This window comes from Euwallacea fornicatus, unplaced genomic scaffold (genome assembly GCF_040115645.1).
Source record: "Euwallacea fornicatus isolate EFF26 unplaced genomic scaffold, ASM4011564v1 scaffold_39, whole genome shotgun sequence".
Taxonomy (NCBI): Eukaryota; Metazoa; Arthropoda; class Insecta; order Coleoptera; family Curculionidae; genus Euwallacea; species Euwallacea fornicatus.
In genome coordinates, this window is record NW_027096008.1 from 24,566 (window position 1) to 47,301 (window position 22,736).

The following is a 22,736-nucleotide window of genomic DNA, read 5'->3' on the forward strand; positions in this document are numbered from 1 at the left end:
ACTATGGCGGGTCGTGACATCTGGGAAGCAAGCAAATACAAGATGTGCAGGGGCGTAGCTTTGGGACTTACATTAACTAACATATCAAGTCTTGGCCCCTCAAGTCTTAACATCCTCCCCCCCTTGAAAGGCCATGCTTGACTTTCAACAATACGTGCTACAAATGCGGTGTACCTAATTATTGACTATCCCATTGCTAACGTTCCTAGAGTCCCTAAACTTAAGCCACTGGCAACAAAGCCACCCGCGCGACTGATCTTTTGAAAACGCCACCCTTGGTTCTTACACTAACTACTCGCACTATATTGTCTGGTCCGGGATGAACGGCCGTGATTCGTCCCAGCGGCCAGCATAGCGATGGTGCGTGATCTTCCTTCAGGAGCACTAAAGCGCCAACCTGCACGTCGTGATTGGGTTGAATCTGCCATTTGTTTCGTGTCTGCAGTTGGTGAAGGTATTCTTTCCGCCATCTGGACCAGAAGTGTTGTCCGATGATCTGGAGGTGCTGGTAGCGCTTGTTGAAGTTGACCTTATCATCGGTGCGATCTCTTTCGGGTATGGCCGTGAGCTCTTGCCCAATTAGGAAATGGGCCGGGGTGAATGCCTTTAGGTCGTTGGGATCGGAACTCATAGGGATCAAAGGTCTGGAGTTCAAAATCGCCTCGATTTGCGTTGTTATTGTATAAAATTCCTCGTAATGGAACCGAGAGCCATTCAAAACCCGCTTTAAATGATGTTTACAAGACTTCACCGCCGCTTCATGAAGCCCGCCCCAATGTGGAGATCTAGCGGGCATAAATTGCCATTTTATGTTTGAGTTTGTTAAAAAGTTCTGCAATGGACTAGACCTCACAATGTTTTGAATTGCTCTGAGCTCGTTGTTGCAACCTACAAAATTCGTTGCGTTGTCGCTGTATATGAATGAACATAGGCCTCGTCTTGAAACAAATCTTTTTAGCATACTCAAGAATCCGTCGCTGGTCAGGTCCGTGACAACTTCTATGTGCACTGCCTTGATCGCGAGACACACGAAGATGCAAATGTACCCCTTGATCGTTTTTCGAGACCGGGTTTTACCATCTTTTAATTCGAATGGCCCGGCATAGTCGACTGCCACGGACGAGAACGGCCGCGACGGCGTGACGCGGGAAATGGGCAGCTCACCCATCCGTGGAGTGAGGGTGTTACTCGGATTGGACTTGAAACATGTCATGCATTTTCGGATGTGTGCCCTCACTGTTTGTTTGCCATTCAGAGGCCAGTACCTTTGCCTGACGTGAGCTAAGGTGCACTGGGCCCCTGCGTGCAAGGTGCGTCTATGTTCGCGCGCGATGATGAGTTGGGTTAGCGGATGCTTGGCGGGCAGTACGATGGGATGCTTTACGTTATAAGTGTAGTTCGAGTTCGATAGTCTACCGCCTAACCTAATCATGCCGTCTTGAGCAAGGAACGGAGAGAGTGACTTTAATTTACTTCTGGTAGAAACGCGCCTCCCAGTGCTTAGGTCGCGACTTTCTGCAGGAAACGATCTTGCTTGAACTATTCTTATAAGTCGCCATTCCGCCTGTTGCACTTCGCCGGGGCTCAGGGGCCCAGCTTCTCTTTCCCCCTTGGGTAACTTTGCGTTGCTCCCAAACCTTACGCAGTATGCCACGACGCGTAATAATTTATGAAGGCACGAAAATCTGTCAAATATCTCGTCATCGGGGCATTGCGCTACTAGAGACACCTCCGGGGCTTCCTTAAGCCCGGGCGTGTCCTTAGTTGGAGCCGCGAACCTTAAAATGGCCGAATCTTTAGGCCACCCTTCGGGTTTTACGAGAAAACTGGGACCGTGAAACCATAGTTGACGATTCGCTGGTTCCCTTATGCTGGTACCACGCGATATGATGTCCGCGGGATTCTCCTCAGATTTTACGTGGTGCCAGTCATCAATATCGGTCAGTGATTGAATCGCCGCCACCCTATTGGCGGTGAAAGTCTTCCACCTTTTAGGTTCGTTCGCGATCCAACAAAGAACGATCGTGGAATCGGTCCATAAAAACGTTTTTGTTATGGGTAGCGCCAGAATATCAGCAGACCTCTTTACCAGGTCTGCTAACAGCGCGGCTCCGAGGAGCTCTAATCGCGGTAACGAGAGGACTTTTAAAGGACTGACGCGGGACTTCGCACACAGTAAATGGCTCGCAATTTGTCCATTTTCATCTATCGAGCGCAGGTATATGCAACACCCGTAAGCCCTTTCGCTGGCGTCGGAAAATCCGTGTATTTCTATGGTCTTGGGCTTATTAACAAGCACGTGACGCGGTACTTGCAATAGGCCTACCCTTGCTATTTCGTTTTTTAGTTTTACCCATTCCGCGTGCAGCTGGCTTGGAATTCCCTCATCCCAATCGATTTTCAGCTGCCAGAGACGTTGAATTAACAGTTTCACGCGTACTGTTAAGAAACCCACGATTCCCAAGGGGTCAAATATTTTCGAGACCCACGACAATATTGTTCGTTTTGTTACCTTGCCGTGAGTCTCCGCGAATTTTTTCGAATCGTATTCAAACGTGTCAAGACTGGGAACCCACGAAATCCCCAAGGTCTTGCTGCTGGAGTCATCGCTTATAAGATATTTTTTCTCGTGACCATCCTTGGCGATTTCATCCAGCAATTGGTGTGCGTTTGATCTGAACTGTCTCAATTCGAATCCGTATTTTGCGAGGATTCGGCGGATGTTTTCTCCCAATCGTTTCAGGGAATCGAGGTCTGAAGATCCAGTTAACAAGTCATCAACATAGAAGTCAGACGCTATTGTTTCAGATTCGCGCGGCCATTGTTCAGCTACATCTTGTGATATTTTAATTAAACAACGCGTCGCGAGATACGAGGCTGAAGCTGTACCGTACGTTACCGTGTTGAGCTGATAGTGTCTGACTTCTTCATTGGGTGTGTCTCGCCATACTATGCGCTGAAGATCCCTCTCGTGCTCGTCTACCAAGATTTGCCGATACATCTTGGTTATGTCACCGATCAACACGAAGTTGTGTTTCCTGAATCTCAATAATATTGAGAATAGGTCCTTTTGTATCGTGGGCCCGACCTTCAGGACGTCGTTCAGTGATGAACCTTTTGTGGTTTTGCATGCAGCGTCAAAAACTACTCTTAGCTTGGTAGTCATGCTTTCCAGTTTTTGAACGCAATGGTGCGGTATATAGTATATAGGGAATTTCGATGATGTTGGTTCACGCGGTACCTCCGTCATGTGTCCGAGGTCCTTGTATTCCTGCATGAATGCTCGGTAGGCAGTTCCTAGTTCATGGGTTTTTGCCAGTCGTCTTTCGATTGCATACAAACGATTGAGCGCTGTTTGCTTCGAATCGCCCAAGTCCGTGAATTTCTGTTTCAATGGAAGCTTCACCACGAACCTGCCACTTTCGTCGCGAACTGTGGTCTTAATGAAGTGCTCTTCGCATTCACGCTCTTCCTCGGTCATGTGACTTAAGGAATGCGAGTTGGCCTCCTCAACAAGCCAAAATTTTTCCAAACCCCTTTCCAACGGGTTCTGCGCAAGAAAACAGTTAGACATCATTGACTGTGTTTTACCGAGTCTGCCTTGTTGATGTGGGACTCTGCCGGCTATTATCCAGCCCAGTAATGTCTTTTGCAGCGTGGGAAGAGTCCTGCCTAGTTTCAACTGTCCTATGCAGAGGAGGTCCAGAAATACTTCGCAACCCAAAAGCATGTCTATCTCAGAGGGTACATTAAACTCAGGGTCCGCCAGAACCAACTCATCGGGAATATTTAGTTTTAATTTATCGAAGTAGCTTTGCGGAGCTACTTCTGTTATTTTCGGCACGACGAGAAAACTCAATTTTGTTTTGAAGGCTGTGGTTCGAGATGCAACTGATATGTCCGTGGCATGCGATATTCTCGTCTGTATTTGGTTTATGCCTAAGACGGGAATGTCGACCTTTGACGGTGTTAGTTGTAATTGTTTAACCATGGCTGTGCTTACGAAGTTAGATTGACTGGCCGAGTCCAGCAGTACTCTGCACGGAATTCGGGTTTTGTGCTTGCCGTAAGCATCTACCACAGCCGTCGATAGTAGCATGAGACAATTTCTGGCATTTTGACAGGTATTTGTCAATATCGGATGTGATGTGTTTTGTTCACTGGTGCCTTCGTGAGGGTTTGAATTGTCATGGCGAGAACTGTTTTCGTTGTCCCGATTGACGTCTACGTTACCAGCTCGCGAAGGTTGTTGTGGCTTATGAAGCAGGGTCGCATGTCTTTGCCGACACATTTTGCATCCCGATGACCGACATTCCGACAGTTTGTGTCCGTGCCGTAAGCAATTCGTGCATAAATTCATCCTTTTTACCTTTTCAAACCGATTCGAAATTGATAACCTTTTGAACTCCTCACATGAATATATGAAGTGTTCACCCTTACAGAACGGACACGCTGGTCGGTACGTGGTGCTAGTGGTGGCAAAGGATCTTGATTCATTAGATTTTTTAGGGTTTGACCACACCCTTGAGTCAACTGCTTCCAATACCTGGCATCTCTGCATTAGAAATTCGTTAAATTGGTCGATTTTTGGCGAATTTATGCCTTGGGAGTATCTCTCCCACTCGCGTCTTGTACTAATATCTAACTTGGACACCAGAATATAAATCCACATGGTGTTCCACTCACGGACCCTTTCGCCTAAGGATTCTAATGCGCGAAAGTTCTTGAAGAAATGGTTTGAGAAGTTTCTCAACGCGATATGCGATTCCTTGGCTAACGCAGGGAACTCCATGATTTCCTTTAAATGTGAGTTAATGATAAATTTCGTATTCTGGTATCGTCTCTCAAGGAGGTCCCAAGCAATAGCATAATTTGCGTTGGTAGGAGCTAGTGATGCTAATAACGTTTTTGGTTCGCCTCGCAGAGATGCTTCTAGGTAGTAGAAGCGTTGAGCATCCGATAATGCATGGTTATCGTGAATCACTGCCATAAACATGTCACGAAATCGTTGCCAATCCGCGTAGCACCCGCTAAATTCAGGTAGGGTTAAAGATGGAAGCTTAATGCATGACTTGGGTGAAACGACTGAGTCACTTGAACCAGCGATGGCCTGTAGCGAGGCGCTGGTCGATGGTGATTCAGTGTTCCGATTTGCGTTTACATTGGTTTGCCGTTGATTATGAAAGTGCTTTTCTAGCACACCTTGCGCTATAGCTACTGCCTCGAAATAACGAGTTTCAAAATTATCGCGTTCTTCTCCCAGTTCCCCTTCGTCGTAGTTACTGGGAAAATCAGTAATTAGTAACTCTTCGTATTCAGTTTGGATCGATTTGAACTTGTCTAATATGGATTTTGCGCTATCATATCTAGCTTGCAGTAATTCGATGCATTGATCCAAATCGGTTTTATTTAAAAAACTTGTGAAGCGCGTTAGCTCACCCTTGATTTGGGCTTTGCTATTTTTTAATTTCTTTAAAACGAGTTCTGGGGCAAACTGTTCATCTACGATGGACATTATGTTAAGTTTACCGAGTACAAACTAACGTGAAACCGTGGCGATATATACTCAATGGTGAGAGGGAATTAGTGGATTGTTTGGGGTAGCGGGTGTAAATATGGAAAGACTGACCTTTAAGCTGATGTTCACTCCTCGTTGGTGGTTTCCTCGACGTTGCTGGGAAGATCCGGCTCGAAGGACCAAATGTTGAACGATAGGCAGGGGTTCCTTCCTTGGAGGTTGGAGATACCACCCGCGAGTTATTATACGAGAGCGCTTACACGCGAGCACTACTTGTAGTACTTGTCGGTTCGCGTTACCGACGTTGTACTTTTATGTTACGAGAGTCCAGGACGGACTATATACCTGCTTAGCGAGGTACACGTGGGATCTCCCGAAAATCTCGGAATTAGGACAACCCGTCAAACTATTGCACTATTTATTAAATGATTCGTAAATAGTTATTACTAAACTAAACTTGAAGCGAACACGAGATTACTTGGTTACGTGGCCGAGTATTAGTACGAATTTTTCTTTGTCGGGTGTTTGAGGTGTTGAACTGTCAGCGATAATGGTCAGAGTTGTAACTGTGTAGACGAGCAGAAATAAAAGAGAGAGATTCCACCCTCTCCCAGCCCTTAAGTACTGGGAGGTAATGGCCAACCGACATGGGCGTACTACTACTCGGGATGACTTTCCCTTGAAGGAATCCCATTATGCCCAGAACGACGACCAGAACAGATTATCCCGTGACCGGAATATGGCCATCGTTCCGAACGGAACGTGACGGTACCCTCAATTTTGTCTACCGCTAAGGGTAACGATGGGATATTTCGACACTCAAGGACTACATCCCATGCACATTTTATAGTTTGATTGCCTCGCAATATAGTTTCTTCGGAAGAACACAAAGCCGAGGAATTTTGACTAATAAAACATTTGTATCAACTATGGCGGGTCGTGACATCTGGGAAGCAAGCAAATACAAGATGTGCAGGGGCGTAGCTTTGGGACTTGCATTAACTAACATATCAAGTCTTGGCCCCTCAAGTCTTAACAAATCAGTTCGACGAGATCTTTAAGATGACAAAACAAGTCATGATTGCATCATGTTGAATTTCCAAGAAAAATAGTACTTTAAGTGCTCAAACACACAACTTTTGTGACTTTTCAATCTTTGAAGCTCGATATCTTCGGCAAATGAGGACCAAATTTGTTAAACAAAATGTCAAATTAATCAACTCGATGAGATTTTTAAGATAACACAACAAGTCATGATTGCACTTTGTTGAATTTCCAAGAAAAATAGAACTTTAAGTGCTCAAACACACAACTTTTGTGACTTTTCACACTTTGAAGCTCGATATCTTCGGCAAATGAGGACCAAATTTGTTAAACAAAATTTCAAATTAATCAACTCGATGAGATTTTTAAGATAACACAACAAGTCATGATTGCACCTTGTTGAATTTCCAAGAAAAATAGTACTTTAAGTACTCAAACACACAACTTTTGTGACTTTTCAAATATTGAAGCTCGATAAATTCGGCAAATGAGGACCAAATTTGTTAAACAAAAAGACAAATTAATCAGTTCGACGAGATCTTTAAGATGACAAAACAAGTCATGATTGCATCATGTTGAATTTCCAAGAGAAATAGTACTTTAAGTGCTCAAACACACAACTTTTGTGACTTTTCACACTTTGAAGCTCGATATTTCGGCAAATGAGGACCAAATTTGTTAAACAAAATGTCAAATTAATCAGTTCGACGAGATCTTTAAGATGACACAACAAGTCATGATTGCATTATGTTGAATTTCCAAGAAAAATAGTACTTTAAGTGCTCAAACACACAACTTTTGTGACTTCTCAAATATTGAAGCTCGATATCTTCGGCAAATGAGGACCAATTTTGTTAAACAAAATGTCAAATTAATCAACTCGATGAGATGTTTAAGATAACACAACAAGTCATGATTGCAAAATGTTGAATTTCCAAGAAAAATAGTACTTTAAGCGCTCAAACACACAACTTTTGTGACTTTTCACACTTTGAAGCTCGATATCTTCGGCAAATGAGGACCAAATTTGTGAAACAAAATGTCAAATTAATCAGTTCGACGACATCTTTATGATGACAAAACAAGTCATGATTGCATCATGTTGAATTTCCAAGAGAAATAGTACTTTAAGTGCTCAAACACACAACTTTTGTGACTTTTCAATCTTTGAAGCTCGATATCTTCGGCAAATGAGGACCAAATTTGTTAAACAAAATGTCAAATTAATCAACTCGATGAGATGTTTAAGATAAAACAACAAGTCATGATTGCATCTTGTTGAATTTCCAAGAAAAATAGTACTTTAAGCGCTCAAATACACAACTTTTGTGACTTTTCACACTTTGAAGCTCGATAAATTCGGCAAATGAGGACCAAATTTGTTAAACAAAAAGACAAATTAATCAGTTCGACGAGATCTTTAAGATGACAAAACAAGTCATGGTTGCATCATGTTGAATTTCCAAGAGAAATAGTACTTTAAGTGCTCAAACACACAACTTTTGTGACTTTTCAATCTTTGAAGCTCGATATCTTCGGCAAATGAGGACCAAATTTGTTAAACAAAATGTCAAATTAATCAACTCGATGAGATGTTTAAGATAAAACAACAAGTCATGATTGCATCTTGTTGAATTTCCAAGAAAAATAGTACTTTAAGCGCTCAAATACACAACTTTTGTGACTTTTCACACTTTGAAGCTCGATAAATTCGGCAAATGAGGACCAAATTTGTTAAACAAAAAGACAAATTAATCAGTTCGACGAGATCTTTAAGATGACAAAACAAGTCATGGTTGCATCATGTTGAATTTCCAAGAAAAATAGTACTTTAAGTGCTCAAACACACAACTTTTGTGACTTTTCAATCTTTGAAGCTCGATATTTCGGCAAATGAGGACCAAATTTGTTAAACAAAATGTCAAATTAATCAACTCGATGAGATGTTTAAGATGACACAACAAGTCATGATTGCACCTTGTTGAATTTCCAAGAAAAATAGTACTTTAAGCGCTCAAATACACAACTTTTGTGACTTTTCACACTTTGAAGCTCGATAAATTCGGCAAATGAGGACCAAATTTGTTAAACAAAAAGACAAATTAATCAGTTCGACGAGATCTTTAAGATGACAAAACAAGTCATGGTTGCATCATGTTGAATTTCCAAGAAAAATAGTACTTTAAGTGCTCAAACACACAACTTTTGTGACTTCTCAAATATTGAAGCTCGATAAATTCGGCAAATGAGGACCAAATTTGTTAAACAAAATGTCAAATTAATCAGTTCGACGACATCTTTAAGATGACAAAACAAGTCATGATTGCATCATGTTGAATTTCCAAGAAAAATAGTACTTTAAGCGCTCAAACACACAACTTTTGTGACTTATCACACTTTGAAGGTCGATATCTTCGGCAAATGAGGACCAATTTTGTTAAACAAAATGTCAAATTAATCAACTCGATGAGATGTTTAAGATAAAACAACAAGTCATGATTGCATCTTGTTGAATTTCCAAGAAAAATAGTACTTTAAGCGCTCAAATACACAACTTTTGTGACTTTTCACACTTTGAAGCTTGATATCTTCGGCAAATGAGGACCAATTTTGTTAAACAAAATGTCAAATTAATCAGTTCTACGAGATCTTTAAGATGACACAACAAGTCATGATTGCATTATGTTGAATTTCCAAGAAAAATAGTACTTTAATTGCTCAAACACACAACTTTTGTGACTTATCACACTTTGAAGCTCGATATCTTCGGCAAATGAGGACCAAATTTGTTAAACAAAATGTCAAATTAATCAACTCGATGAGATTTTTAAGATAACACAACAAGTCATGATTGCACCTTGTTGAATTTCCAAGAAAAATAGTACTTTAAGCGCTCAAATACACAACTTTTGTGACTTTTCACACTTTGAAGCTTGATATCTTCGGCAAATGAGGACCAATTTTGTTAAACAAAATGTCAAATTAATCAGTTCTACGAGATCTTTAAGATGACACAACAAGTCATGATTGAAACATGTTGAATTTCCAAGAGAAATAGTACTTTAAGTGCTCAAACACACAACTTTTGTGACTTATCAAACTTTGAAGCTCGATAAATTCGGCAAATGAGGACCAAATTTGTTAAACAAAAAGACAAATTAATCAGTTCGACGAGATCTTTAAGATGACAAAACAAGTCATGGTTGCATCATGTTGAATTTCCAAGAAAAATAGTACTTTAAGTGCTCAAACACACAACTTTTGTGACTTTTCAATCTTTGAAGCTCGATATCTTCGGCAAATGAGAACCAAATTTGTTAAACAAAAAGACAAATTAATCAGTTCGACGAGATCTTTAAGATGACACAACAAGTCATGATTGCACCTTGTTGAATTTCCAAGAAAAATAGTACTTTAAGTGCTCAAACACACAACTTTTGTGACTTTTCAATCTTTGAAGCTCGATATCTTCGGCAAATGAGAACCAAATTTGTTAAACAAAAAGACAAATTAATCAGTTCGACGAGATCTTTAAGATGACACAACAAGTCATGATTGCACCTTGTTGAATTTCCAAGAAAAATAGTACTTTAAGTGCTCAAACACACAACTTTTGTGACTTTTCAATCTTTGAAGCTCGATATCTTCGGCAAATTAGGACCAAATTTGTTAAACAAAATGTCAAATTAATCAACTCGATAAGATGTTTAAGATAAAACAACAAGTCATGATTGCACCTTGTTGAATTTCCAAGAAAAATAGTACTTTAAGCGCTCAAATACACAACTTTTGTGACTTTTCACACTTTGAAGCTTGATATCTTCGGCAAATGAGAACCAATTTTGTTAAACAAAATGTCAAATTAATCAGTTCGACGAAATCTTTAAGATGACAAAACAAGTCATGATTTCATCATGTTGAATTTCCAAGAAAAATAGTACTTTAAGTGCTCAAACACACAACTTTTGTGAATTTTCAAATATTGAAGCTCGATAAATTCGGCAAATGAGGACCAAATTTGTTAAACAAAATGTCAAATTAATCAACTCGATGAGATTTTTAAGATAACACAACAAGTCATGATTGCACTTTGTTGAATTTCCAAGAAAAATAGAACTTTAAGTGCTCAAACACACAACTTTTGTGAATTTTCAAATATTGAAGCTCGATAAATTCGGCAAATGAGGACCAAATTTGTTAAACAAAATGTCAAATTAATCAACTCGATGAGATTTTTAAGATAACACAACAAGTCATGATTGCATTATGTTGAATTTCCAAGAAAAATAGTACTTTAAGCGCTCAAACACACAACTTTTGTGACTTTTCAAATATTGAAGCTCGATAAATTCGGCAAACGAGGACCAAATTTGTTAAACAAAATGTCAAATTAATCAACTCGATAAGATGTTTAAGATAAAACAACAAGTCATGATTGCACCTTGTTGAATTTCCAAGAAAAATAGTACTTTAAGCGCTCAAATACACAACTTTTGTGACTTTTCACACTTTGAAGCTTGATATCTTCGGCAAATGAGAACCAATTTTGTTAAACAAAATGTCAAATTAATCAGTTCGACGAGATCTTTAAGATGACACAACAAGTCATGATTGCATCATGTTGAATTTCCAAGAAAAATAGTACTTTAAGTGCTCAAACACACAACTTTTGTGACTTTTCACACTTTGAAGCTCGATATCTTCGGCAAATGAGGACCAAATTTGTTATACAAAATGTCAAATTAATCAGTTCGACGAGATCTTTAAGATGACAAAACAAGTCATCATTGCATTATGTTGAATTTCCAAGAAAAATAGTACTCTAAGCGCTCAAACACACAACTTTTTGAGACTTTTCAAATATTGAAGCTCGATAAATTCGGCAAATGAGGACCAAATTTGTTAAACAAAATGTCAAATTAATCAGTTCGACGAGATCTTTAAGATGACAAAACAAGTCATGATTTCATCATGTTGAATTTCCAAGAAAAATAGTACTTTAAGTGCTCAAACACACAACTTTTGTGAATTTTCAAATATTGAAGCTCGATAAATTCGGCAAATGAGGACCAAATTTGTTAAACAAAATGTCAAATTAATCAACTCGATGAGATTTTTAAGATAACACAACAAGTCATGATTGCACCTTGTTGAATTTCCAAGAAAAATAGAACTTTAAGTGCTCAAACACACAACTTTTGTGACTTATCACACTTTGAAGCTCGATATCTTCGGCAAATGAGGACCAAATTTGTTAAACAAAATGTCAAATTAATCAACTCGATGAGATTTTTAAGATAACACAACAAGTCATGATTGCACCTTGTTGAATTTCCAAGAAAAATAGAACTTTAAGTGCTCAAACCCACAACTTTTGTGACTTTTCACACTTTGAAGCTCGATATCTTCGGCAAATGAGGACCAAATTTGTTAAACAAAATGTCAAATTAATCAACTCGATGAGATTTTTAAGATAACACAACAAGTCATGATTGCACCTTGTTGAATTTCCAAGAAAAATAGTACTTTAAGTGCTCAAACACACAACTTTTGTGACTTTTCACACTTTGAAGCTCGATAAATTCGGCAAATGAGGACCAAATTTGTGAAACAAAATGTCAAATTAATCAGTTCGACGACATCTTTATGATGACAAAACAAGTCATGATTGCAAAATGTTGAATTTCCAAGAAAAATAGTACTTTAAACGCTCAAACACACAACTTTTGTGACTTTTCACACTTTGAAGCTCGATAAATTCGGCAAATGAGGACCAAATTTGTTAAACAAAATGTCAAATTAACCAGTTCGACGAGATCTTTAAGATGACACAACAAGTCATGATTGCAACATGTTGAATTTCCAAGAAAAATAGTACTTTAAGCGCTCAAACACCCAACTTTTGTGACTTTTCCCACTTTGAAGCTCGATATCTTCGGCAAATGAGGACCAAATTTGTTAAACAAAATGTCAAATTAATCAACTCGATGAGATTTTTAAGATAACACAACAAGTCATGATTGCACCTTGTTGAATTTCCAAGAAAAATAGAACTTTAAGTGCTCAAACACACAACTTTTGTGACTTTTCCCACTTTGAAGCTCGATATCTTCGGCAAATGAGGACCAAATTTGTTAAACAAAATGTCAAATTAATCAACTCGATGAGATTTTTAAGATAACACAACAAGTCATGATTGCACCTTGTTGAATTTCCAAGAAAAATAGAACTTTAAGTGCTCAAACACACAACTTTTGTGACTTATCAAACTTTGAAGCTCGATAACTTCGGCAAATGAGGACCAAATTTGTTAAACAAAATGTCAAATTAATCAGTTCGACGAGATCTTTAAGATGACAAAACAAGTCATGATTGCATTATGTTGAATTTCCAAGAAAAATAGTACTTTAAGCGCTCAAACACACAACTTTTTGAGACTTTTCAAATATTGAAACTCAATAAATTCGGCAAATGAGGACCAAATTTGTTAAACAAAATGTCAAATTAATCAGTTCGACGAAATCTTTAAGATGACAAAACAAGTCATGATTTCATCATGTTGAATTTCCAAGAAAAATAGTACTTTAAGTGCTCAAACACACAACTTTTGTGACTTCTCAAATATTGAAGCTCGATAAATTCGGCAAATGAGGACCAAATTTGTTAAACAAAATGTCAAATTAATCAGTTCGACGACATCTTTAAGATGACAAAACAAGTCATGATTGCATCATGTTGAATTTCCAAGAAAAATAGTACTTTAAGTGCTCAAACACACAACTTTTGTGACTTTTCAATCTTTGAAGCTCGATATCTTCGGCAAATGAGAACCAAATTTGTTAAACAAAATATCAAGTTAATCAGTTCGACGAGATCTTTAAGATGACACAACAAGTCATGATTGCACCTTGTTGAATTTCCAAGAAAAATAGTACTTTAAGTGCTCAAACACACAACTTTTGTGACTTTTCAATCTTTGAAGCTCGATATCTTCGGCAAATGAGAACCAAATTTGTTAAACAAAATATCAAGTTAATCAGTTCGACGAGATCTTTAAGATGACACAACAAGTCATGATTGCACCTTGTTGAATTTCCAAGAAAAATAGTACTTTAAGTGCTCAAACACACAACTTTTGTGACTTTTCAATCTTTGAAGCTCGATATCTTCGGCAAATGAGAACCAAATTTGTTAAACAAAATATCAAGTTAATCAGTTCGACGAGATCTTTAAGATGACACAACAAGTCATGATTGCACCTTGTTGAATTTCCAAGAAAAATAGTACTTTAAGTGCTCAAACACACAACTTTTGTGACTTTTCAATCTTTGAAGCTCGATATCTTCGGCAAATTAGGACCAAATTTGTTAAACAAAATGTCAAATTAATCAGTTCGACGAGATCTTTAAGGTGACAAAACAAGTCATGATTGCATCATGTTGAATTTCCAAGAAAAATAGTACTTTAAGTGCTCAAACAGACAACTTTTCTGACTTTTCAAACATTGAAGCTCAATAAATTCGGCAAATGAGGACCAAATTTGTTAAACAAAATGTCAAATTAACCAGTTCGACGAGATCTTTAAGATGACACAACAAGTCATGATTGCATTATGTTGAATTTCCAAGAAAAATAGTACTTTAAGCGCTCAAACACACAACTTTTTGAGACTTTTCAAATATTGAAGCTCGATAAATTCGGCAAATGAGGACCAAATTTGTTAAACAAAATGTCAAATTAATCAGTTCGACGAAATCTTTAAGATGACAAAACAAGTCATGATTTCATCATGTTGAATTTCCAAGAAAAATAGTACTTTAAGTGCTCAAACACACAACTTTTGTGAATTTTCAAATATTGAAGCTCGATAAATTCGGCAAATGAGGACCAAATTTGTTAAACAAAATGTCAAATTAATCAACTCGATGAGATTTTTAAGATAACACAACAAGTCATGATTGCACTTTGTTGAATTTCCAAGAAAAATAGAACTTTAAGTGCTCAAACACACAACTTTTGTGACTTTTCACACTTTGAAGCTCGATATCTTCGGCAAATGAGGACCAAATTTGTTAAACAAAATTTCAAATTAATCAACTCGATGAGATTTTTAAGATAACATAACAAGTCATGATTGCACCTTGTTGAATTTCCAAGAAAAATAGTACTTTAAGCGCTCAAATATACAACTTTTGTGACTTTTCACACTTTGAAGCTTGATATCTTCGGCAAATGAGAACCAATTTTGTTAAACAAAATGTCAAATTAATCAGTTCTACGAGATCTTTAAGATGACACAACAAGTCATGATTGCAACATGTTGAATTTTCAAGAAAAATAGTACTTTAAGTGCTCAAACACACAACTTTTGTGACTTTTCAATCTTTGAAGCTCGATATCTTCGGCAAATGAGGACCAAATTTGTTAAACAAAATGTCAAATTAATCAGTTCGACGAGATCTTTAAGATGACAAAACAAGTCATGATTGCATTATGTTGAATTACCAAGAAAAATAGTACTTTAAGCGCTCAAACACACAACTTTTTGAGACTTTTCAAATATTGAAGCTCGATAACTTCGGCAAATGAGGACCAAATTTGTTAAACAAAGTGTCAAATTAATCAGTTCGACGAGATCTTTAAGATGACACAACAAGTCATGATTGCATTATGTTGAATTTCCAAGAAAAATAGTACTTTAATTGCTCAAACACACAACTTTTGTGACTTATCACACTTTGAAGCTCGATATCTTCGGCAAATGAGGACCAATTTTGTTAAACAAAATGTCAAATTAATCAACTCGATGAGATGTTTAAGATAAAACAACAAGTCATGATTGCACCTTGTTGAATTTCCAAGAAAAATAGTACTTTAAGTGCTCAAACACACAACTTTTGTGACTTTTCAATCTTTGAAGCTCGATATCTTCGGCAAATGAGGACCAAATTTGTTAAACAAAATGTCAAATTATCAACTCGATGAGATTTTTAAGATAACACAACAAGTCATGATTGCACCTTGTTGAATTTCCAAGAAAAATAGAACTTTAAGTGCTCAAACACACAACTTTTGTGACTTTTCACACTTTGAAGCTCGATATCTTCGGCAAATGAGGACCAAATTTGTTAAACAAAATGTCAAATTAATCAACTCGATGGGATTTTTACGATAACACAACAAGTCATGATTGCACCTTGTTGAATTTCCAAGAAAAATAGAACTTTAAGTGCTCAAACACACAACTTTTGTGACTTTTCAATCTTTGAAGCTCGATATCTTCGGCAAATGAGGACCAAATTTGTTAAACAAAATGTCAAATTATCAACTCGATGAGATTTTTAAGATAACACAACAAGTCATGATTGCACCTTGTTGAATTTCCAAGAAAAATAGAACTTTAAGTGCTCAAACACACAACTTTTGTGACTTATCAAACTTTGAAGCTCGATAACTTCGGCAAATAAGGACCAAATTTGTTAAACAAAATGTCAAATTAATCAGTTCGACGAGATCTTTAAGATGACAAAACAAGTCATGATTGCATTATGTTGAATTTCCAAGAAAAATAGTACTTTAAGCGCTCAAACACACAACTTTTTGAGACTTTTCAAATATTGAAGCTCGATAAATTCGGCAAATGAGGATCAAATTTGTTAAACAAAATGTCAAATTAATCAGTTCGACGAGATCTTTAAGATGACAAAACAAGTCATGATTTCATCATGTTGAATTTCCAAGAAAAATAGTACTTTAAGCGCTCAAACACACAACTTTTTAAGACTTTTCAAATATTGAAGCTCGATAAATTCGGCAAATGAGGACCAAATTTGTTAAACAAAATGTCAAATTAATCAGTTCGACGAGATCTTTAAGATGACACAACAAGTCATAATTGCATTATGTTGAATTTCCAAAGAAAAATAGTACTTTAAGTGCTCAAACACACAACTTTTGTGACTTTTCAATCTTTGAAGCTCGATATCTTCGGCAAATGAGAACCAAATTTGTTAAACAAAATATCAAGTTAATCAGTTCGACGAGATCTTTAAGGTGACAAAACAAGTCATGATTGCATCATGTTGAATTTCCAAGAAAAATAGTACTTTAAGTGCTCAAACACACAACTTTTGTGAATTTTCAAATATTTAAGCTCGATAAATTCGGCAAATGAGGACCAAATTTGTTAAACAAAATGTCAAATTAATCAGTTCGACGAGATCTTTAAGGTGACAAAACAAGTCATGATTGCATCATGTTGAATTTCCAAGAAAAATAGTACTTTAAGTGCTCAAACACACAACTTTTGTGAATTTTCAAATATTGAAGCTCGATAAATTCGGCAAATGAGGATCAAATTTGTTAAACAAAATGTCAAATTAATCAGTTCGACGAGATCTTTAAGGTGACAAAACAAGTCATGATTGCATCATGTTGAATTTCCAAGAAAAATAGTACTTTAAGTGCTCAAACACACAACTTTTGTGAATTTTCAAATATTGAAGCTCGATAAATTCGGCAAATGAGGATCAAATTTGTTAAACAAAATGTCAAATTAATCAGTTCGACGACATCTTTAAGATGACAAAACAAGTCATGATTGCATCATGTTGAATTTCCAAGAAAAATAGTACTATAAGTGCTCAAACACACAACTTTTGTGACTTTTCAAATATTGAAGCTCGATAAATTCGGCAAATGAGGACCAAATTTGTTAAACAAAATGTCAAATTAATCAGTTCGACGAGATCTTTAAGATGACACAACAAGTCATGATTGCATCATGTTGAATTTCCAAGAAAAATAGTACTTTAAGTGCTCAAACACACAACTTTTGTGACTTCTCAAATATTGAAGCTCGATAAATTCGGCAAATTAGGACCAAATTTGTTAAACAAAATGTCAAATTAATCAGTTCGACGACATCTTTAAGATGACAAAACAAGTCATGATTGCATCATGTTGAATTTCCAAGAAAAATAGTACTTTAAGTGCTCAAACACACAACTTTTGTGACTTTTCAAACATTGAAGCTCAATAAATTCGGCAAATGAGGACCAAATTTGTTAAACAAAATGTCAAATTAACCAGTTCGACGAGATCTTTAAGATGACACAACAAGTCATGATTGCATTATGTTGAATTTCCAAGAAAAATAGTACTTTAAGCGCTCAAACACACAACTTTTGTGACTTTTCAAATATTGAAGCTCGATAAATTCGGCAAATGAGGACCAAATTTGTTAAACAAAATGTCAAATTAATCAACTCGATAAGATGTTTAAGATAAAACAACAAGTCATGATTGCACCTTGTTGAATTTCCAAGAAAAATAGTACTTTAAGCGCTCAAATACACAACTTTTGTGACTTTTCACACTTTGAAGCTTGATATCTTCGGCAAATGAGAACCAATTTTGTTAAACAAAATGTCAAATTAATCAGTTCTACGAGATCTTTAAGATGACACAACAAGTCATGATTGCAACATGTTGAATTTCCAAGAAAAATAGTACTTTAAGTGCTCAAACACACAACTTTTGTGACTTTTCAATCTTTGAAGCTCGATATCTTCGGCAAATGAGGACCAAATTTGTTAAACAAAATGTCAAATTAATCAGTTCGACGAGATCTTTAAGATGACAAAACAAGTCATGATTTCATCATGTTGAATTTCCAAGAGAAATAGTACTTTAAATGCTCAAACACACAACTTTTGTGACTTTTCAAATATTGAAGCTCGATAAATTCGGCAAATGAGGACCAAATTTGTTAAACAAAATGTCAAATTAATCAGTTCGACGAAATCTTTAAGATGACAAAACAAGTCATGATTTCATCATGTTGAATTTCCAAGAGAAATAGTACTTTAAATGCTCAAACACACAACTTTTGTGACTTTTCAAATATTGAAGCTCGATAAATTCGGCAAATGAGGACCAAATTTGTTAAACAAAATGTCAAATTAATCAGTTCGACGAGATCTTTAAGATGACACAACAAGTCATGATTGCATTATGTTGAATTTCCAAGAAAAATAGTACTTTAAGCGCTCAAACACACAACTTTTTGAGACTTTTCAAATATTGAAGCTCGATAAATTCGGCAAATGAGGACCAAATTTGTTAAACAAAATGTCAAATTAATCAGTTCGACGAGATCTTTAAGATGACAAAACAAGTCATGATTGCATCATGTTGAATTTCCAAGAGAAATAGTACTTTAAGTGCTCAAACACACAACTTTTGTGACTTTTCAAACTTTGGAGCTCGATAACTTCGGCAAATGAGGACCAAATTTGTTAAACAAAGTGTCAAATTAATCAGTTCGACGAGATCTTTAAGATGACAAAACAAGTCATGATTTCATCATGTTGAATTTCCAAGAAAAATAGTACTTTAAGTGCTCAAACACACAACTTTTGTGACTTTTCACACTTTGAAGCTCGATATCTTCGGCAAATGAGGACCAAATTTGTTAAACAAAATGTCAAATTAATCAACTCGATGGGATTTTTAAGATAACACAACAAGTCATGATTGCACCTTGTTGAATTTCCAAGAAAAATAGAACTTTAAGTGCTCAAACACACAACTTTTGTGACTTATCAAACTTTGAAGCTCGATAACTTCGGCAAATAAGGACCAAATTTGTTAAACAAAATGTCAAATTAATCAGTTCGACGAGATCTTTAAGATGACAAAACAAGTCATGATTGCATTATGTTGAATTTCCAAGAAAAATAGTATTTTAAGCGCTCAAACACACAACTTTTTGAGACTTTTCAAATATTGAAGCTCGATAAATTCGGCAAATGAGGATCAAATTTGTTAAACAAAATGTCAAATTAATCAGTTCGACGAGATCTTTAAGATGACAAAACAAGTCATGATTTCATCATGTTGAATTTCCAAGAAAAATAGTACTTTAAGCGCTCAAACACACAACTTTTTAAGACTTTTCAAATATTGAAGCTCGATAAATTCGGCAAATGAGGACCAAATTTGTTAAACAAAATGTCAAATTAATCAGTTCGACGAGATCTTTAAGATGACACAACAAGTCATAATTGCATTATGTTGAATTTCCAAAGAAAAATAGTACTTTAAGTGCTCAAACACACAACTTTTGTGACTTTTCAATCTTTGAAGCTCGATATCTTCGGCAAATGAGAACCAAATTTGTTAAACAAAATATCAAGTTAATCAGTTCGACGAGATCTTTAAGGTGACAAAACAAGTCATGATTGCATCATGTTGAATTTCCAAGAAAAATAGTACTTTAAGCGCTCAAACACACAACTTTTTGAGACTTTTCAAATATTGAAGCTCGATAAATTCGGCAAATGAGGATCAAATTTGTTAAACAAAATGTCAAATTAATCAACTCGATGAGATTTTTAAGATAACACAACAAGTCATGATTGCACCTTGTTGAATTTCCAAGAAAAATAGTACTTTAAGCGCTCAAATACACAACTTTTGTGACTTTTCAAATATTGAAGCTCGATAAATTCGGCAAATGAGGACCAAATTTGTTAAACAAAATGTCAAATTAATCAGTTCGACGAGATCTTTAAGATGACACAACAAGTCATAATTGCATTATGTTGAATTTCCAAAGAAAAATAGTACTTTAAGTGCTCAAACACACAACTTTTGTGACTTTTCAATCTTTGAAGCTCGATATCTTCGGCAAATGAGAACCAAATTTGTTAAACAAAATATCAAGTTAATCAGTTCGACGAGATCTTTAAGGTGACAAAACAAGTCATGATTGCATCATGTTGAATTTCCAAGAAAAATAGTACTTTAAGCGCTCAAACACACAACTTTTTAAGACTTTTCAAATATTGAAGCTCGATAAATTCGGCAAATTAGGACCAAATTTGTTAAACAAAATGTCAAATTAATCAGTTCGACGAGATCTTTAAGGTGACAAAACAAGTCATGATTGCATCATGTTGAATTTCCAAGAAAAATAGTACTTTAAGTGCTCAAACACACAACTTTTGTGAATTTTCAAATATTGAAGCTCGATAAATTCGGCAAATGAGGACCAAATTTGTTAAACAAAATGTCAAATTAATCAGTTCGACGAGATCTTTAAGATGACAAAACAAGTCATGATTGCACCTTGTTGAATTTCCAAGAAAAATAGAACTTTAAGTGCTCAAACACACAACTTTTGTGACTTATCACAATTTGAACCTCGATATCTTCGGCAAATGAGGACCAATTTTGTTAAACAAAATGTCAAATTAATCAACTCGATGAGATTTTTAAGATAACACAACAAGTCATGATTGCACCTTGTTGAATTTCCAAGAAAAATAGTACTTTAAGTGCTCAAACACACAACTTTTGTGACTTTTCAATCTTTGTAGCGCGATATCTTCGGCAAATGAGAACCAAATTTGTTAAACAAAATATCAAGTTAATCAGTTCGACGAGATCTTTAAGATGACACAACAAGTCATGATTGCATCATGTTGAATTTCCAAGAAAAATAGTACTTTAAGTGCTCAAACACACAACTTTTGTGACTTTTCAAATATTGAAGCTCGATAAATTCGGCAAATGAGGACCAATTTTGTTAAACAAAATGTCAAATTAACCAGTTCGACGAGATCTTTAAGATGACACAACAAGTCATGATTGCATCATGTTGAATTTCCAAGAAAAATAGTACTTTAAGTGCTCAAACACACAACTTTTGTGACTACTCAAATATTGAAGCTCGATAAATTCGGCAAATGAGGACCAAATTTGTTAAACAAAATGTCAAATTAATCAGTTCGACGACATCTTTAAGATGACAAAACAAGTCATGATTGCATCATGTTGAATTTCCAAGAAAAATAGTACTTTATGTGCTCAAACAGACAACTTTTCTGACTTTTCAAACATTGAAGCTCAATAAATTCGGCAAATGAGGACCAAATTTGTTAAAGAAAATGTCAAATTAACCAGTTCGACGAGATCTTTAAGATGACACAACAAGTCATGATTGCATTATGTTGAATATCCAAGAAAAATAGTACTTTAAGCGCTCAAACACACAACTTTTGTGACTTTTCAAATATTGAAGCTCGATAAATTCGGCAAATGAGGACCAAATTTGTTAAACAAAATGTCAAATTAATCAGTTCTACGAGATCTTTAAGATGACACAACAAGTCATGATTGCAACATGTTGAATTCCCAAGAGAAATAGTACTTTAAGTGCTCAAACACACAACTTTTGTGACTTTTCAATCTTTGAAGCTCGATATCTTCGGCAAATGAGGACCAAATTTGTTAAACAAAATGTCAAATTAATCAACTCGATGAGATTTTTAAGATAACACAACAAGTCATGATTGCACCTTGTTGAATTTCCAAGAAAAATAGAACTTTAAGTGCTCAAACACACAACTTTTGTGACTTTTCACACTTTGAAGCTCGATATCTTCGGCAAATGAGGACCAAATTTGTTAAACAAAATGTCAAATTAATCAACTCGATGAGATTTTTAAGATAACACAACAAGTCATGATTGCACCTTGTTGAATTTCCAAGAAAAATAGAACTTTAAGTGCTCAAACACACAACTTTTGTGACTTATCAAACTTTGAAGCTCGATAACTTCGGCAAATAAGGACCAAATTTGTTAAACAAAATGTCAAATTAATCAGTTCGACGAGATCTTTAAGATGACAAAACAAGTCATGATTGCATTATGTTGAATTTCCAAGAAAAATAGTACTTTAAGCGCTCAAACACACAACTTTTTGAGACTTTTCAAATATTGAAGCTCGATAAATTCGGCAAATGAGGATCAAATTTGTTAAACAAAATGTCAAATTAATCAGTTCGACGAGATCTTTAAGATGACACAACAAGTCATGATTGCAACATGTTGAATTTCCAAGAAAAATAGTACTTTAAGCGCTCAAACACCCAACTTTTGTGACTTTTCAATCTTTGAAGCTCGATATCTTCGGCAAATTAGGACCAAATTTGTTAAACAAAATGTCAAATTAATCAGTTCGACGAGATCTTTAAGGTGACAAAACAAGTCATGATTGCATCATGTTGAATTTCCAAGAAAAATAGTACTTTAAGTGCTCAAACAGACAACTTTTCTGACTTTTCAAACATTGAAGCTCAATAAATTCGGCAAATGAGGACCAAA

At 36.0% G+C, this 22,736-nt stretch overlaps 1 protein-coding gene across 1 annotated transcript; it reads right to left on the reverse strand.

Annotated features, from left to right (window-relative positions):
* Positions 1 to 220: 220 nt before the first annotated feature.
* Positions 221 to 6,527, reverse strand: LOC136349713 (uncharacterized). Its single transcript, XM_066301436.1, has 6 exons — positions 6,484 to 6,527; positions 6,182 to 6,424; positions 6,005 to 6,134; positions 5,864 to 5,932; positions 5,567 to 5,729; positions 221 to 5,502 (listed from the first exon to the last, which is right to left on the reverse strand). Exons 1-6 carry the CDS (start codon positions 6,525 to 6,527, stop codon positions 221 to 223), a joined length of 5,931 nt encoding a protein of 1,976 aa, XP_066157533.1.
* Between the last annotated feature and the right edge of the window lie 16,209 nt (positions 6,528 to 22,736).

Excerpts from the sequence above, each read along its gene's own strand:
- LOC136349713 (XM_066301436.1), bottom strand. The coding sequence starts at position 6,527 with ATGTTAGTTAATGCAAGTCCCAAAGCTACGCCCCTGCACATCTT. Across the intron at positions 6,135-6,181 it reads TCAAGGGAAAGTCATCCCGA|GGCTGGGAGAGGGTGGAATC; the intron begins GTAGTAGTACGC and ends CCAGTACTTAAG. Across the intron at positions 5,730-5,863 it reads ACGTGTACCTCGCTAAGCAG|GAAGGAACCCCTGCCTATCG; the intron begins GTATATAGTCCG and ends CCAACCTCCAAG.